Below are 19,250 nucleotides of genomic sequence, written 5' to 3'. Positions count from 1 at the left end.
GCCCCCAGGAACTTTCATAGAGCAGAGGAGCATGAGTATTGGCCTGGGTATTGGTCAAGGACTAGCCCTTCTGGGCCTACACTTCAAGATTCTCAGGCTCAAGCATGTTTTCATTCAATTTATATAATTCTTTAAAATATCAGCAAAGTTCTCAAAGAATAGTTTTCTACTAAAATGTGCTTTTATACAAAAGTGGTCTGATTAGACAGGGCACACTTCTGGAAATTCATGCTGACCAGCTAGTTCAATCACAGATTGAAAAAGAACGAAAAGGTTCTCTGTGGTTGTCAGTCCTATTGTCATAGTTCGGCAAATAAGAAATTTCAAAAGCAGGCTTCTAAGACTTCCTACAAAGTTAGGCCACCTCTAATTACAGCAAGTGAGATGGTTCCTTCCTTTGCTCTAGATACTGTATGGAGTTCAAGACAGAGTCTTTGACTCCCCACTGTGCTTTGGAAAACCGACCCTTGACTCGATGGATGCAATATCTCCGAGAGGGATACACAGTGTGTGTGGATTGTCAACCTCCAGCTATGAACTCTGTGAGCCTTCGTTGTTCGGGAGATGGCCTAGACTCTGATGGGTAAGGGAGGAAACTGACTGAAGGATTTATCTTGTTACTCATTCTGAAAGACCTGTCCTCTCTGCATCCTAAACAGCTGACTAGAACATGTCACTTCAAGAGATGATTTAGGAAGTCAAATAGGAAGTGAGGAGAACTATCTAGCAATCTCGGAGTCCATAGCTCCTGTTCTCACTAAGTGATACAGAGGTTCTTCATACCAGAGATGAACTAGTCAGCTTGGATATTGGGGTTCAGATCCAGCCCCCAAGTGATCACCAAAAAACTAATCACCCTCAAGCTGTATTCACCCTTTAATCAGAGTCTCTTGGGATGGAGAATTAAAATAGGCCGATTCCTAAGCCCCACTTGAAACCAACTGAATCAGAATCTTTGGAAGTAGATTTTAATAATCGGTTAGGTCAGAGTTCAGAAAAGTTTCAGAACCACTCCTCAAAGGGCTTTTCATAAAATCAGGATTGAGAGTGGTAGGCTCGACAGAGTAATAATCCTATGAATATCTATAGATTTTTCTGAAGGAATTGGCTCCAAAACCATTTTACTACTCTGCACATCTATGGTACTTCTGTACTTATTTATCAGTTCAATCTGATGGCACTATTCGTAACTAAGAGAAGAGTGAACTGGCGTGCTGGGCAGCAATTAGATACCAGCTCAGGTCACACATGGATTATGGTTTTAAGTAAGTCAGTTGGAACTGATAAAAATATAGTAAAATATGGACCTTTCCAGCTAATCACTAATCCAATACATATTTTAATATTTAATAACTTGAATTTATGTTTATTAGTCATTCGTGCCTAAAGGTCTCTATAGAACACACCAGATTAACAATAAAATGGGTAAGGAATTCCCATCAAATAGAACTTTAATATTTAGACAATATTCCTCAAAATACCTTATCCAGATTTTAAATAAATTTATAATTTCATTTATACCCATAAAGAAAGTAAATCCTGGCTGAGGTACTAGTGACTTTAAAAATAATAATTTCAATCATCTGGCTTTGCTCTCCACTTCAGTTTCTTTCATTATGGAATCAAAGAGTTGGAAAGGATGAAAAGAATCATTTAGTTCAGACCTTCTAATTTAAATATACATGAAACAGTCATTTTCCTTTATGTAGTATTTGCATTCAGATCAATGATCTGGGAGAAATGAATACCATACCCCCAAACTGCTCTCTCAGCATGTAGTGTCCTCAAATAGCGATAAACTGTCAACTTGCTTTAACAGACCTAAACAGAGAACTCTGTAGTCTTTTATTTATTTATTTTTAATTTTTTAATAATGTTCTTCACAACTCTGTGCATGATCAATATCTTTTTAAAAATTTTTTGATATATAGCTCTGTAAATTAGAATTGTCTTCAGTTTGCTTTTAGTGTAACTAACATTTTCAAAATGTCATTTCAGAAACCAAACTCTCCATTGGCAAGCAATTGGCAATCCTCGATGTCAAGGAACTTGGAAAAAAGTTCGGCGTGTTGACCAGTGTTCTTGCCCTGCTGTTCACAGTTTCATTTTTATCTAGATTGCGATGTAAATGTTTCAGAATGCACTTGTAAACATGCTAAATATTACCGAGTCGTGTTCAGTGCTTCAGAAACTTTCAAAATCCAGCCAAGTCCCTAAACACATGTCATTGCCATACTCTGAACAAGAGGGAAAAAAATCCAGAGGCCAGTTCTCGAGGAGCATAGTAACTTTATTTTTATTTTTACTGAGTTAAGAACCCACCATAAAAGCTCTTGTGGTTTCTAGGTCCTGACTTTCCACATAGGATCCTGTCTTTCAAAAGGTGGCCCGTGAGACACAGAATACATGTCTATTTGCGCTAAAATTACTACTCCTTAAGTATCTAGGCTTTGAATCTTGCTTTTTTTTTTTTTCATTCCATATTCTTTTAAAAGTTGTTATTTTTACTGAGTTAAGAACCCACCATAAAAGCTCTTGTGGTTTCTAGGTCCTGACTTTCCACATAGGATCCTGTCTTTCAAAAGGTGGCCCGTGAGACACAGAATACATGTCTATTTGCGCTAAAATTACTACTCCTTAAGTATCTAGGCTTTGAATCTTGCTTTTTTTTTTTTTTCATTCCATATTCTTTTAAAAGTTGCTCACTTTAAAAAATGTATACAGATATATGTACACTCTGGTACATGCATGTACCACCCATCCATTCTGAAATAATCATTTTGAGCAGATTGTCACAATTTTCCACTAGGCGAGTTGTTTAAAACTTAGTACACATTTTGTAAAAAACGAATAGCTATGATAAAAAATATTTTTTGAAGAAGAAGAAATTTTCTTCAATTAATTGAAAAGATCAATCAACATTCATTCTAGGGCAATGCAGTACAATTTTCATGAAAACAACTTTGGGCACCAGTGAATGCTTTAATTATAAAAATGGTACCACTATTTACATCGAAGATTATTTCCAAAGCTTAAAGAAGCAGAAGAATCCTTCAGTGTTCAAGTTTAGTTGAAGTAAACTTACTAGGTTTTTGTGTAGCATGCATTTTCTTATGTTTGAGGTGGAAGGCAGAAGTATAGATAGGATGCATGGATTTTGTTATAAATGCTATGATCTCTCTCACACACAGAGAGAAATGTTAGTCTCCTTACTTTATGATTGGAGAATCTGTGAAACTAGAGGCTTAGAAGCATCTGTAAGGATCTGGATGGCAAACCATTTCACAAGTCAACCACAGAGCAAAATCGGGCTCTTCCTGCAAGACTCAGCTTCAATGAACACCTGATTATGCCAAAAGACTGTTGTACAAACCAAGCCCATATAATTTAATAAACAAATGTAAGATTTGGCATATATTCTTTGGAGAATCGAGTCTTGAGATTTAAACAATATGAAATTCTTCTGGTTTCCATTGTATAACATAGTATTCACTAACAAGTGATTTACTGAAATACATATTTCTTGGTACTTATGCCATGACAGAATGAGAACATCAAGCTTAATAGGGATGGACAAGACCTCTGAGGGCAACAATATTTCGGACTATATGTTCATTTAACTGTCAACATTGATTTTTGTAGAAAATGAAATCTTCAGAAATTAATGATAAAATAATTTGAGTCTTATCATGACTAGCAGCTTCAACTGTAAGTTCAATATTAACATTTGAAGGCTATTTATGTCATAAAGTAAGATTTTGGGGGCCAGTCAGTGGTGTGGTGGTTAAAGTGACTGGATCCCACATGGCTGACTGTGAAGTTTGAGACCTGGACCCAGATGCTTGAAGAACAAGCTGGGTGCATGTATGTGCCCAAAGTCCCTGAAAGGAGAAAAGGAGAAGAGACTGGTTTGACCATCTCCCAGGGGAGGGTATTTTCTCATATTCTCTCTCTCTCTCTCTCTGTCTGGCAAATGCATGTGGTTTCTAGCAAAACATTTTTTTAGAGAGATTTTTGCTATAGGGCACATGCACTCACTGGAGAGACAGAGAGAAACGGAAGGCAAGAAATCGCCATCTGGGGATGGCCATACTGCAATCCCTTCTCCTCCATTCTCCTCTCTGGATCTTGGGCATGCACGCACATACACCAGCATGAGTTTTAAGTCCCCAGATCTGGGACTCGAACTGCAGTTGACTTTGTGGGAATCCAGTGATGTAACCATTACACCTCTGCTGGTCCTACAAAACTTTTTTTTTTTTTGGTGTCTTTATTTCCACTCATTTCTAAAATTTGAATTTATTTATTTACATTCATTTACTATACATCATTAGAGCATACAAAATGAGAATACACTGTATATTGGCTCAATCAAGCACATCAACATTAATATTTAATAACTTGAATTTATGTTTATTAGTCATTCGTGCCTAAAGGTCTCTATAGAACACACCAGATGAACAATAAAATGGGTAAGGAATTCCCATCAAATAGAACTTTAATATTTAGACAATATTCCTCAAAATACCTTATCCAGATTTTAAATAAATTTATAATTTATAATTTCATTTATACCCATAAAGAAAGTAAATCCTGGCTGAGGTACTAGTATTAGTCCCACTAATTACTTTCATACTGAAGTTTTTCGTTGTTGTTATTTCCATTCTTGAGAACATTTCACGGGCTAAAAGTCTTACCTATTAAATAATGGTTTTGAAAAGTTTGTTACAAATTCTAGCAAAGCCCAGGGAAACAGTTCAGAACAGAAGCACTAGCTCAAGTGATTAATGAAGAACCAAAAAATTGTATTTTCAGAGTTAAAGATCAAAGTATATTTAAGACCTCTGGGCATCCTTTTTTAATGAGTACCTTAGTGTTAGGGTTCTTTCTGCAGACACTCTACAATGATTTACGGACTCTAAAATCGCTTAATAGACTGATTTTCAAAAGTGCACGTGAGGGAACCAGCAGTTAGCGTAATGGCTATGTCGCTGGACTCCCACGTAGTCTACTGCGGTTCGCGTCCTGGACCCGGTGGCTTAAAACTCACGCCGGGCGCATGTGCGTGCATGCCTAAGATCCCAAGAGGAGAATGGAAGAGAAGGGATTGTGTCGTGGCCATCCCCTCTGGGGGGTGATTTCTCGCTTCCTGTCTCTCTGTCTCTCTCTGTCTGTCTGGCGAGTGCACGCGCCCTATAGTGAAAAACCTCTAAAAAAAAAAAAGTGCACGTGAAAGGTAATTTGAACAAAAATAAATTTACCCACTGGAAAAAGAATTAAAGATAGTAATCATTTAGGAGTGAAAAAAAAGGGAAGAGAATAAAAGCATACAGAACAGAACAAGGCGAACTGTGATCACATTACTCTCTTAGAGTCTTGCTTTGGTTCTTTTTATCTGAGAATGTTATAATTAAGCATAATTTAAATTGTTTAGTTCTCTTCTGGCATAACAATTTTAATTAGTCATCTTTTCTATGCATAAAAATGATAGGAAATAAAACCAGTTTCTTCCCTCTAAGGATATTCTAATGAAGATTCACACAAACCATGGCAAGGTGACTTAAAAGGCAAAGACCTGGGCTTTTTGAATTAGAAGCAATCAGATGATGAGCATATTCAAAGAGAATGGAGGGACCAGCAGATAGTGTAATGGCTACGTGGTTGACTCCTATGTAGTTAACCACGATTCAAATCCCGGACCGGTGGCTTAAACTCATGCTGGGCGTATGCGTGTGCGTGCCCAAGATCCCGAGAGGAGAACGGAGGAGACGGGATTGCGGTGTGTCCATCCCTCCTGGGGTGGTGATTTCTTGCTTTCTGTCTCTGACTCTCTCTGTCTTTCTGGCGAGTGCTCGTGCCCTATAGCAAAAACCTCTCAAAAAAAAAAAAAAAAGAGAGAGAGAGAGAGAGAGAATGGACATGTCTAAATGAGGGGAAGGTAGATTTTTGCCTTCAATCCTTCCTCAAATCCCACTGATGTTATAGGATTCATGAAAGAGAATAAATTCAAAACAGATTAACAGATGAGAGTGGATGTGCAAAATCTACCCAGAAACTTTGAAGACTTATTTTGAAATCAAAATAGAGGGACCATGTCCTTTTATTTTATTTTTAAATTTTTATTTATTTATTTTTTAGAGAGAGTTTTGCTATGGGGTGTGTGTGCTTTCCAGAGAGATAGAAAGTAAGAAATCACACCCTCCCCCCAGGGAAATGGCCATTCCACAATCCTTTCTCCTCCATTTTCTTGGGATTTGGGGCAGGCATGCACACATGCCCAGCGTGAGTTTTAAGCCTCCAGATCCAGGACTCAGACCATGATTGGCCATGTAGGAATAAAATACCTTAACTACTATGACCTCCTGGCCCTCCATGCCCTTTTAAACATGTAGAGAAAAAAGTAGAATCAGGGCAAGTCTGGGGCGTGGTGGTTAAGGCACTGGATCCCACATGGCTGACCGTGAGGTTTGAACCCCAAACCCAAAGGCTTGAAAAACACAGGGGCAGGTGTGCATGCATACCCTAAATTCTGAGAGAATGGAGGAGAAGGAGTTGCAGTGTTACCACGTCCCGCCCAGGGAGGGTACTTCCTCACTTTCCCTTTCTTTTCTCTGTGTCTCTCTGGTAAGCTCACACATTCTATAGCAAAAATACAAGACAAAATGTGGAGTCAGAGGTGAGAGCCATTCTTTCAGAGGTGGAAAGTTCATTGAATACCACACAAGATGAATTTAAAAATTCCACCCTTGGGCCCAGCAGATAGCGTGGTGAACTCATACATGGCTGACCGTGGTTCAAGTCCTAGACCTGGCAGCTCGCTTTCTCATTTTTCCTCTTTCTCTCTCTCTGTGCTTCTTTGGTCAAATTAAAAAAAGTAAAATTAAATAATTTTTAAAAGAATTTTTTAAAAAATTCTACCTTCAGAGATGAATTTGTGAAGCTTAAATCAAGGATAAAGAAAACGTTTCAGAGAGAAAAAAGCAGATTACCTATAAAGGAATATTCAGAAGTTAGAAGCTCTTAAAAATTAACAAAACAAAACTTGGGAGTCATATATAAATGTTATGAAATGTGGAAAAACCTTTCCAGGGGTGACAACCTCCCCACAAGAACATGCCTCTTGCAAAAGGACCTTCATCCCTGTCCAAAAGAGGAGAAGAGGAAACACAAGATGTGCCTGGTGCAGAGCCCAAATTCCTGCTCCATGGATGTGAAGTGCCCAGGATGCTATAACATCACCACAGTCTTCAGCCATGCACAGACGGTAGTTCTGTGCGTTGGCTGATCCACTGTCCTAGGCCAGGCTACAGGAGGAAAAGCGAGGCTTACAAAAGAACGTTCCTTCAGGAAGAAGCAGCACTAAAAGCATCCTGACTCAAGATGAGTGGGAAACCATCCCAGTAAACACATTTTGGATTAAAAAATATCTGGAAGATAAAGTTTAATGACATTTTCCCTAGAAAGTAACCAAAAAGTTAAAAAGGCAGAAGACTTGGTGGCACAGTTCGTAGTATACTGAACTGCAGTGTTGGAAGCCATATGGCTGACTATGGGTTCAGGTTCCTGGCCCAGTCATCCTGAAACATGAGGACATACACATTCCCCAAATCCTGATAAACTGGAGGGCTGGGAAAAGGGGATCACAGTATGACAAGACTCTGTCAAGGGTGCTTTTCTCTTTCTCCCTCATATGCATGCATGCATTATCACAAATAAAGCAAATAAACTTAAAAGTACTTAAACAGAAATTAGGAGGTAAAATATAAGGAAATTAGAGCATCAAACAGATCCAACACATGAATAATGGGAGTTCTGCAAAGCCCACTGAGTGCCTGCCTCATTATAAAAAAAAAAAACGGGGGAGGGGGGTTCACAACAAGGCTCATTCCCATGAAATTCCAGATCATCATTATGGGATCTAAAATCATCCAGAGAAAAAAAGTAGGTCGCATTGCAAAAGTTCAATAATTGGATGGTATCAGTCTACATAAAGCAACATCTGACCATGGGAGATAACAGAGCAATTCCTTTGGAATTTAGAAAGAAAATATTTTCCAACTAAAATTCCATGTACAATAAAATTATTAGTCAAGGACCAGCCCTGTGGTCTAGTAGTTAAGGAAGCTAGATCACATCTGGCTGACTATAACAGTTCGAATCCCAGCTATGGAAACTTGAAAAATATGCCGGGCATGTGTGCATGCATTCCCCAAATCCTGACAGGAAGGAGAAATGGAGAGGGGATTATGGTGTGGCTATACCCCATTGGGGGGGGGTGCTTTCTCCCACTCTCTCTTTTCCTGCCTTTGTCTCTGCTTGGCGAGGGCAGGAGCCTTCTGGAAAATAAGAAAGGTGAGCATAGAATATGGGTATTTTCAGACATACAAACATAAACATTTTCCACTCATGTGCCTTTTCCTGGAAGGTTCAGGAGGATGCACTCTACTTAAACAAGAATGTGAACAAGCACTAGGGAACCCCACTTGGGAGAGAGACCACTGGGAACCCCACAGCACAGATGGAGAGCAATGTAACCTTGATATTTTGTAGCAGCCCTGGAGAGTGGCCAGATTTCCTGGGAGCAGGAGGAGGGATGGCACCAAGGAGACAATGCAATCAACAGAATGGTCAATATACTTCAGTAAGTTCATGAATTTTCAATTATTCTTTAAATGCCAGAGGGCATGAATGCTCACCAGAGGCAGAGAAAGAGCACCCTCACAATGAGGTGTGGCCATGCCATAATCCTGTCTCTTCCATTTTCTCCATCTCCATGGAGATTGTAGGCATGCATACATACACAATCAGCATCTTTTCCAAGCTGCTGGGGCCAGGATTTGAATCACGGTTGTCCATACGGGATCTGGCTCCTTAAACACTGGCCTAAAGGACCAGCTCCAGTGATTTTCAATCTGGTCAGAGAATTTGGAAGTAAATAAGTGATGGGTATATAGATACTATATAGCTTAGATGTAAATAGGTGTAAATATCGTAACTACACAGCTGTTATATTACAAACACTGAGTACAGATTTAACCCAACACTGACATAAATCTGCTGGAAGAACTGGGGAGGAACAGCACGTGGAAGGATGAATGTGTGTGTTTGTGCCTGGGCTCTGTCAGGGGAAGCATGTAAGAGATATAACTCATCCTACATTGTGGGAGGTCAATAAATAGTACTTCGAACTGAAAGAAAAGCCGTATGAACTTGTTTGTTTGTTTCGTTTTGTTTTGCTATAGTACACGTGTACTCACTGAGGGAGAGACAGAGAGAGACAAAGTGAGAAATCACTCCCCAGAGGGGATAGTTACCCCATAGTCCCTTCTCCGACATTCTCCTCTTGGGATTTTGGGCATGCACACACATATGCCTGGTGTGTTTTTCAATCCACTGGGCCTGGGACTCAAACCACGAAGCTTGCCATGTGAGATCCAGCTGCCTTAACCACTGGCTGGTTAAGGCACTGGCTAGTCCTTTTTTTTAATTGCTAGAGGATGTGTGTGCTTACCAAAGGTGGGGGGAGGAAGAGAGAGAGAGAAAGAACCTTCCAATGGGGCGTGATCATGTCACAATCCGTTTTCTTCCATACCTCCTTCAGGTTAGGATTTTGGGCATGTGTTTTCGAAGCTGCTTGGACCAGGATTTAAACTTAGATCAGCTATGTGGGATGTGGTTCCCTTAACTATGGTGCTACGCAGCTGGCCTCTGGACATGTTTTCAATAGGTATAAAAGTCAATACTGAGAAAAGAAGCAAAAGAGTTGAAAATGGTAGCCTTTTGCCTTTCATACTGAAGAGGGGTAGAAGGGAAGAGTGTTTTGTATTTTAAGCCATGTACAACTATTTTAGTTTAAAAATTATGGCTTTTCTAAAAATAGAAATAACCAGTTTCCAGAAGAAAATGCAAATGAAAGTATGATCAAAATAGGAAGCAAGCTAAAATATGGCATATCTTGGAGCTGGCAGTGGCATGGTGGTTAAGGGCACTGGACTCCCACATGAGTAACCATGGTTTGAGTCCCAGACATGGCGGCTTGCTTTCTCACTTTCCCTCTCCCTCTCCCTCTGTCCCTCTGTGGTCAAATTAAAAAACAAGTAAAGGAGGGGACCAGCAGTTAGCGTAATGGCTATGTCGCTGGACTCCCACGTAGTCGACCGCGGTTCGAGTCCCGGACCCGGTGGCTTAAACTCACGCCGGGCGTGTGTGCGTACGTGCCCAAGATCCCGAGAGGAGAATGGAGGAGAAAGGATTGCGGCGTGGCCATCCCCCCTGGGGGGTGATTTCCTGCTTTCTATCTCTCTGTCTCTCTCTGTCTGTCTGGCGAGCGCACACGCCCTATAGCAAAAACCTCTCACAAAAATAATAATAATAATAATAAAAATAAAAAACAAGTAAAGGAAACCAGCAGTTAGCATAATGGCTATGTCACTGGACTCCCACGTAGTCGACTGCGGTTCGCGTCACGGACCCGGTGGCTTAAAACCCATGCCGGGTGCGTGTGTGTGCGTGCCCAAGATCCCGAGAGGAGAATGGAGAAGGGATTGCGGCATGGCCATCCCCTCTAGGGGGTGATTTCTCGCTTTCTGTCTCTCTGTCTCTGTCTGGTGAGCGCACATGCCCTATAGTGAAAAACCTCTCAAAAAAAAAAAAATAAAATAAAATAAAATAAAGACAAGAAAAAAAAAACCCAAGTAAATAAAGTTAAATAAAATTCTTTTCAAAAAACTGAGGCACATTTTGAGCTATGGTGTGGGGTGAGAGAGAATATGGTTTACCTTGACAGACTATTCTTCAAATTTTATGAATTCTGTGATACGGGATTACTTTTTTTTTTTTGAGTCAACCACACTTCTAGGATCCAATGTAAGTAATCAACTACATAATCATAATAGATATTTATTGGTTTCTGAGTTTTTAGAATCAACTCATAAATAATTCATCATAATTAATGTGCAGAGGATGAATGTGAAAACAAACCCAAACCAGCCAACCAACCAACTAAACCATTGCCGTGTAAAAGATGCTGACCAAAGTGGTGAGTGGTGCAGAGGAGGGCAGGAGTCCTAATTTCCTCTGCCCACAGGACAGACGATGGCATAAGAAAGAAACTAAGCAAGTAACAGAATTAAATTGAATGGAGTTCACCGGGAGGGGAGGCGGAGGCAGTGTGAGGGACTGAGCATCTCAGCTTCCTGTCAGGGCGTTCTTGAACCAGGTTTCAGCCAAAGTTAAGTAACCAAGGACTGGAGAAGAAGCATGTTATTTATAGTAGAATGGTGATGATGAAAAACACCCAAACATCTAAAATTACAACCCATTTAGAGTGACAACTTCTGACAGGATGAGGAGGCAAAGAAGCCCTTTCTTCACTTAATGACATTCTGTATCCTTGTTTTGTTTTGTTTTGGTGTGTTTGTGTGTGTTAGGATACAAATAATGATCTGGAAAGACAGGGCTATTATTTTTTATTTTATTATTTTTAAGAGGTTTTCGTCTGGGACCAGTAGATGGCATAGCAGTTATGTTGCTGGACTCTCACGTAGCCTACTGCGGTTCAAGTTCCAGACCTGGTGGCCTGAAACTCACACCAGGCACACATGCACACACGCTTGGGGTAATTTTTTTCTTTTTTTTTTCTTTTAAAGGGTTTTTGTTGTTGTTGTTGCCTTCGGGCATGTGTACTCACCAGAGAGAGAGCCACAGAGACAGTGAAAAATCACCCCCCAGGGGGGATGGACACGTTGCAATCCCTTCATTCATCTCCAGGGATTTTGGGCACACATACACACGCACACAGCGTGAGTTTCAAGCCACCGAGTCTGGGACTCGAACTGTGGTTGGCCATGTGGGAGTCTAGTGACAACTACTAGGCCATCTGCTGGCCCCTTGGCATGATTCTCAACCCACCAGTCTGCGACTCAACCACGGTCAGTTATATGGGAGTCCAGTGCTGTAACCGCTATGCCATCTGCTGGTCCCTAGACTGGGTTTTTAAAAGGGGAATGAAAGGAAGCTGACCAAGGCGATTTTGCCTCTGGGCTCCTAGTATGCTTCACACACACACACACACACACACACACACACAACACCTAATGTTCCACATTGCACATTTCCAAGTCCCCCAGGATGTAATAAGTGTTAAACACATGTTTAATCTAATTCCTATTCCAAGTTTATAACACAGAGATAATTTTTACTGCTTTTCCAAATTACTCATCACAGGATTCCTTTGAATAACAGCACATCAAAGTTGTAGTTGTTTTAACCACATAGTAGTGAGAGAAAGGCTTGGGATTAGAGAAATGAAAACCTGCTTGATGTTACTGCCAACAGGCGGCAGCAGACTACCAGATCTGAGATAATGAGAAAATACACTTCCATCAAAAAACTCACTTTACGCTGGGTGCGTGTGCGTGCGTGCCCAAGATCCCGAGAGGAGAATGGAGGAGAAGGGATTGCGGCGTGACCATCCCCCTGGGGGGTGATTTCTCGCTTTCTGTCTCTATGTCTCTCTCTGTCTGTCTGGCGAGCGCACGCGCCGTACAGTGAAAATCTCTCCAAAAAAAAAAAAAAACCAAACAAACTCACTTTAATTTACAGGTGCATGCATTTGAAGGGATTCCCATACATTCTGCAATCTGTGGCAGCTGCAGAGTTCCACTGGTATTTGTCACAGATTTTTTTTTTCATGGTGAAGGCATCAACATGAAAGAAATAAAGAGAGAGTTCTGCCTGAATAATGACAAGTTTTAACTGTGGAATGTCATGAAAGTTCTGCCGCTTACCAGATGTGGGCAAGTCAAAATAAGTGAAGGTTGGCCCAGCTGCTGTGCTGTAGCAGTAATGCAAGTGTCCTACAAGGCTGGAAGCCATCTGGCCGCCCCCAGAACGGATCTCGGGGTTGGCTCGTAAACATGCCAGGTGTGCGCTTAGGCAGCCAGGATCCAGAGCTAGAGGGCTGGGAAAAAAGGATTGTGGTGTGACAAGACCCTATGGAGGGTGCCTCTCTCTCATGCACACTTGGTTGTGCTCCCATGACAAATAAAAAACAAAAACAAAACAAACCGAAGCTTCACTTCTCACCTGTGACATGCAGTTAACAATGCTTTGCCTAGCCCTCAAGATTTTGCAAGAATGAAATGAGATAACCCACGCCAAGCCAAGGACTACACCATGTTATAAAGGCTAAAGCAGATGTGAACTCCTCAAAGACTTAGGTGGGAAGGGAAAAAATGAACTCTTTAAATAATTATTTACTGTAAATTACATAAAATACTCTTTTCCTTTGAAAGCTGTAAATCATAAAAAGTATTTCTTGTGTCTGAAAATTGTCATTTTTTTTCACTTTCAACACAGCATAGATTTAAAGACTTTATTTTTAAAGTTTCTTTCATTCTAAGTTGTCAGAGGATGTGTGCACTCACCAGAGAGGCAGAGGGGAAGGAGAAAGCACCCTCAATGGAGTGTGGTCACACCATAATCCCTTCTCCTCCATTTCTCCATCCTGTTGCCATTTGGGGAACATACGCATGAGGATTTGAACCACACAGTTGGCCACGCGGGACCCAACTCCTTTAGCCACTAGGCCATAGGACTGGCCAGTCTGTTTCTTCCATGAACGAGAGAGACAGAGAAACACGGCACCTCTAACTGTCTCACACTGCAGTCCACCCTTAGCAGGCAGCCCAGACCATGGCACATGCATGTCCGGTGTACTCGGAACTCCTCTGTGTGGGCCAGCCTTGCAGAGCCATGTTTTATGGCTGCACTCCCATCTGGCCCCAACACACACTTTAATATGAATGATTTGACATAGGAAAGGGTGGGGGGAATAAACACACCTTATGTGCCAGTTATCATTTTTGGGTTCAGTTCCAAATCCACCCTTCTTTGCCTTACTTTGTGATAGCTAGGCACAGCAGCTGGACTCCATAAACATCTTTTTGTCCTTTAATTAAAGAATGAGTTTTATTTGATTTTATCTATCATCATTATTATTTAAATTGCTACAGGTCATGTGCCCTCACTAGAGAGACAGAGAGAAAGGAAAAGTGAGAGAGCAAGCTGCCATGTCTTGGGCTCAAACTGTGGTCAACCACGTGGAAGTCCAGCGTCCGAGCCACCATGCCAGCTGCTGTCGCCTGTCAACATCTCTTGACATGAAAACTGTCGAGGTTTATTAGCAGAGGTCTCTGGATTGAGTCTGGAGTAATACTGACAGGCAGTTCCCTCCATGCTCTGGCTTCCATCATTATCCGGTGTGGGAGCTGCATGGATGAGTTCCAGCTGTACCCTCAGGCTATCTCCCCACCCTCCCCACAACCTCCAGTAAGGGTGGGCTGCTATTCTGGATCAGCACTACCTGCAGTCTCATCTGGTCAGTTCCTTCACCACCTGCAGGCTGTGTTCCAGCATGAGGTAGCTTCTGTTTGAAAGTTTAAATTCAACCTTGGACAGAATGGAGGGCTTTTATACTCTAGTTCCTTTCTTGTCCTCTCTTCCTAAGAGGGCCAGAAATCAGAGCCCAAGGCCAGAGTGAGGTAGGAATAATTAAGTATGGATACCAAAAGACTATTTTTTTTTTCTTTTTTTGGAGAGGCTTTTTTGTTATAGGGTGCATGCGCTCGCCAGAAAGAGAGAGACAGAGAGACAGAAAGCGAGAAAACACCCCCACACACCCGAGGGGGGATGGCCACGCCGCAATCCCTTCTCCTCCATTCTCCTCTCGGAATCTTGGGCACACACACACGTGCCCAGTATGAATTTAAGCCACCGGCTCGGGGAACCGCGGTCGACTACATGGGAGTCCAGCAACACAGCCATTATACCAACTGCTGGTCCCAAGACTGTATTCTTAGGGGAAGACTGTATTAGAAGTAAATCCAAGAACTTCCTTTCTCCCCAAGGAATTGTGAGAGTGCCTTATTGAACTTAACTAAGAGGTAGCTTAGTTAACTATTGATTTGTAGTGCAAATTCTGATCACCAGGCTGGCATTGGAAATTAAATCTGTTAACTTAATTTAAAAGTGGTTCTAGGCAGGAGATGGCAGGTGGCATCGTGGTTAAAGGTGCTAGATTCCCACATGGCTGACTGCAGTTCAAGTCCCAGACCTGGTGGCTTCTTTCTCACTTTCCCCTCCCTTTTTCACTCTCTTACTCTGACCCTCTCTGGTCAAATTAAAATAAGTAAGTAAATAAATAAAAAAGTTCTTTTAAAAAAAAAGTAGTTCTAAGCAAGCCATTGGCATGGTGGTTAAGGCGGCTGGATCCCCCATGGCCAACTGTGAGGTTTCAGTCCTAAACCTGAGCTAGAACAAAGTTCAATCAATTTTAGAGGAGAAAAACAAAAACTAGAATTCAATACAGGTTTTCAGAAAACTGCTTCTGAAAAGAGCCAGAGAGTAAAGATTCCAGGCTTCACATGCAAGACCGTCTCTGTATCTCAGAATTAGCCACAGCACAGACAACATGAGCGAGTGGGTATGGCTATGTGCTAGTCAGACTATTTACAAAACACAAGCAGCAGGCTAGATTTAGCCTACAGGCTGTAGTTTGCTGACCCTTGCTGTGTTAGGTTCTAGATTCTGGCTCAGGCCATAACATTTCATGTGATTACTGGTGTTTGGATTTAGACATATCGTTTAATCTTTTCTATTTGTTCTTGTGGTTTCGTTTTGGTTTTCCTCCTTTTGTTTTTCTTGTGTTTAGATTACTTGAATAATTTTTCATATTCCATTTTATCTGTTGGCTATATATCTGTATTTTTTAAAAAACGGTTGCTTTAGGGACTTTAAAATTCATGCCTTTTTATGATTTAATATTATTTCTAGTATTAGGTTTCATGTAAAATGCAAAGCCTAGCAGCCAGAAATAAGAAACAGTTGAGACTGAACATATAAATGGACAATGGGCAAACCCTATAGGACAAGAGAACTCCGACCCAAATCTCTGCAGCAAAGTGGCTCTAGGTAGGACAAACACTTCTGGAAATCAAACCAAAGTCTCTACATCAACCTAACCAAAATGGTTAGGACTTGCTCAGTGATTGCCAACATTCCAATGTTTTGTTCCAGTTTACAACTTGGGACCAGAGAAAGTCAAACATGTTCCCTAACGAAGTCATATAAAGATGGCTGCTGCTATGCCGCTGGTTGGTCAGCCTCCTGCACCCTATGTCAGCTTCCAACAGAGCACTCCTAAAGTTCCCCGAACCCATCTTTGTTTATTCCACTATAAACCTCTGCCTTTGAGCCTCTGCCAATCATGAGTGATGGTGGCTGTCTCCCTTGTTATAACAAGCTCTGGATAAAGACTGTTTTCATTTCTGGATGGTCTTTGACTATTTTCACAAGTGATAAGATAATAATTGTGATATACTCATATAATGGATCATGGGGTAGAAATGAAAATAAACAAGCTACAATTTGTATTGTACAAACATACTGAATGAAAAGATGGCGAAGAACACATACAACATTTTACTTAATTCCCTCAAGTGTCACAGTCCAAAAAAACAAACCACCCTCCCAGGCTTTGTAGATTGGCTCTGAGTTATGACACTTCTTCAACATTTAGGCAGGCTACCCCCAGCTCTGCCTTAGCCTTTACCACCTGCTCTAGAACCTAAAGATCAGTACAGGCTTAGAGTGAACAATAAACAGCAACAGTTTTTAATGGTATAAAAAAGAGAGACTGAATCAAGAAGCATACTGTAATTATCCATATTTGTTTACTATATATACAGAATTAAAAATTTGGGAAGAATGGAAAAGTAACATTCAATTTTAGTAGGAAACAGAATAGAGATTACAGAATACTACACATTTGATTCTTTGTGCAAATTTATCAGTATTTCATTATTTTCACTTACTTGCTAAATAAAGCACATGTAACTCAAAAATGCTAAAAAGTTATTCGTTTTTGACTAAATCTTCTAAAGAATAAAGTAGTAAAAACCAAAATTGTTTAGTAAGGAATGTAAGGTCTTTTTTATCACAGTTGTCAAGATGATCGTGGTTAATATCAATTTAAGCATTTACAGAATACTACTTAGACTCAATACTGATTATTAAAAGAAAGTATCAGAAAACATGGTATTTATGTCATAAAGTTATAAGAAGATTCACTCAAAACTATTTTTGTTCAAGTTTAATACTAGAATAGAAGTCAGATTATTCTTAAATGACACACAAAACTATTCTTGCTAATAATACAAATTTTTTCCTATGGGATTATTTTCAAGTTTGTTACTTTATATGAAACCACTGAAATAAAAACTTAAGTATGTTAACTTATAAATTATTCTGTACATTCATCACCCTATTAAAAACATCTTTGCAATTATGCTGTCCATGAAGGCCACATACCAAGTCATTATCTATTGAAGGAGTAAATTATTTAAAATTGTTCGTGTGTGAGTTAGTGTTGGGTCGAGGTGATTAGCCAATAGACACAGAATAGGTTAACAGAAATATTTTCTTTCTCTCTAAGGTTTTACTTTTTTTTATTGAAATAGAATTTGAGGGCAGGGTTACTGAATGTGGCAGTGTTCAAAAAGTTTACATTTCATCAAAATAAAAAGATTCTTAAAGAATACAGTATGGCATATAATTTTACTCTTATAGTACAAATCCTCACAGTAACTGTCACAGAAAAATACTGTAATGCTCTAAACAAAAACTTTAAGATACGTGAATGACCATGAAGTTACAAATGAAATGTAGTAATCAAAATATTTAACTGTCCTTTTTGTCAAGCCTTGACGAACACACTCAGTCTTTACTGTCTGACGAGGCGAGGTGAAGTTTCTTCATAGTCCTCCATCTGTCTTTTAACATGACACTTGTTCGGTTGTTGAATTTGTAATGTAATAGTATTTTAGACCAGTTCCCCTCTCCGTATTTTTTCACACCAGATCTCAAGTTGTTGTCCTCTTCCCAAACCCATACCTTTTGATAAAAAGCAGAACAGTTACTCACAGAAATAGTTCTTAAAAAGACCATACTACTATGAACACAATTTTTCAAAAATTAAGTTTCTTTTTTTTTGAAGAATCATTTTATTTTACCTTTATTTATTTTTTAATTTGACAAGAGAGGACAGAATGAGCAAGAGCGAGAGATTAAGAGAGTGAGAGAGAGAGAAAAAGAGAGGGAAAGCAAGAAAGCAAGCTGCCAGGTCCAGGACTCAAACCATGGCCAGCCATGGAGGAGTCCAGTGCCTTAACCATGCCACCTTCAGGCCCCAAAATAACAGTGTCTTAAAGATGGAAGAATATCTCTATATCTCTTAGATTTTTCTTTTTATTTTTTGAGAGGTTTTTGCTATAAGGCGCGTGCGCTTGCCAGACAGACAGAGAGAGACATAGAGACAGAAAGCGAGAAATCACTCCCCCGGGGGGATGGTCATACTGCAATCCCTTCTCCTCCATTCTCCTCTCAGGATCTTGGGCACGCACACACATACACCCAGCGTGAGTTCTAAGCCACCGAGTGCGGGACATGAACCGCGGTCAACTACATGGTAATCTAGCAACAGAGCCATTATGCTAACTGCTGGTTCCCTATATTTCTTAGATTTTTATAATATCTCTTATTTATATATATATATGTATATGTGTGTGTGTGTGTGTGTGTATACAGTTTTATTTAAGAGAGATTTTTGCTATAGGGTGCATGTACTTGCTAGAGAGACAAAGACAGACAGACAGAAAGTGAGAAGTCACCCCCTAGAGGGGCTGGCCATGCCACAACCCCTTCTCCTCTTGGGATTCTGGGCATGCACACATACATTCCCAGCATAAATTTAAAGCTGCCGGGTCCAGGACACAAACCATGGTTGACTACGTGGGAGTTCAGCAATGAGCGATGAAATCATTACGCCATCTGCTGGTCCCTATCATAATATTTTTAAATATCTTCACTATCACTTTTCGTTATACATAAGCCCAGTTGCCCAGAATTAGATAGCTAGAGAGCGAGAGACCTACATGTCAACTCAACCTGGTCTGACTTTTAAGCCCCCACTGTCACTTAAGATATTCTTCTACAACTGTTAATTGATAGCATTTTTTGTTTTATTTTTAGTTTTTGCTGTAGGGTATATGTACTTGGCAAGAGTGGGAGAGAAGGAAAGAAAAAGTGAAATATCAATCCTCAGGGGGACGGCCATGTCACAATCCCCTCTCCTCCAATCTCCTCAGGATTTTGAGCATGCACATACACACTCTCAGCGAGATTTTCAAGCC

The 19,250-nt window shown here is 40.4% G+C and overlaps 2 protein-coding genes across 2 annotated transcripts in view; one reads left to right on the top strand and one right to left on the bottom strand.

Moving 5' to 3' along the window:
- SBSPON (somatomedin B and thrombospondin type 1 domain containing) overlaps positions 1 to 2,165 on the top strand; it is a 35,351-nt gene extending 33,186 nt beyond the window's left edge. The window contains exons 4-5 of the mRNA XM_006139800.1: positions 407 to 583; positions 1,999 to 2,165. Of these exons, the coding sequence (XP_006139862.1) occupies positions 407 to 583; positions 1,999 to 2,116 (295 nt within the window). The 3' untranslated portion in view covers positions 2,117 to 2,165. The remainder of the gene's footprint in view (positions 1 to 406; positions 584 to 1,998) is intronic.
- Positions 2,166 to 16,712: 14,547 nt separating this feature from the next.
- Positions 16,713 to 19,250, bottom strand: part of LOC102490077 (telomeric repeat-binding factor 1) — a 43,347-nt gene continuing 40,809 nt past the window's right edge. Inside the window, exon 10 of the mRNA XM_006139799.3 lies at positions 16,713 to 17,952. Coding sequence (XP_006139861.1) covers positions 17,776 to 17,952 — 177 coding nt within the window. The 3' untranslated portion in view covers positions 16,713 to 17,775. The remainder of the gene's footprint in view (positions 17,953 to 19,250) is intronic.

This window comes from Tupaia chinensis, unplaced genomic scaffold (genome assembly GCF_000334495.1).
Source record: "Tupaia chinensis unplaced genomic scaffold, TupChi_1.0 Scaffold000002_1, whole genome shotgun sequence".
NCBI lineage: Eukaryota > Metazoa > Chordata > Mammalia > Scandentia > Tupaiidae > Tupaia > Tupaia belangeri.
Note: the sequence above shows the minus strand (reverse complement) of the source record. Positions and strands in the feature narration are given on the sequence as shown.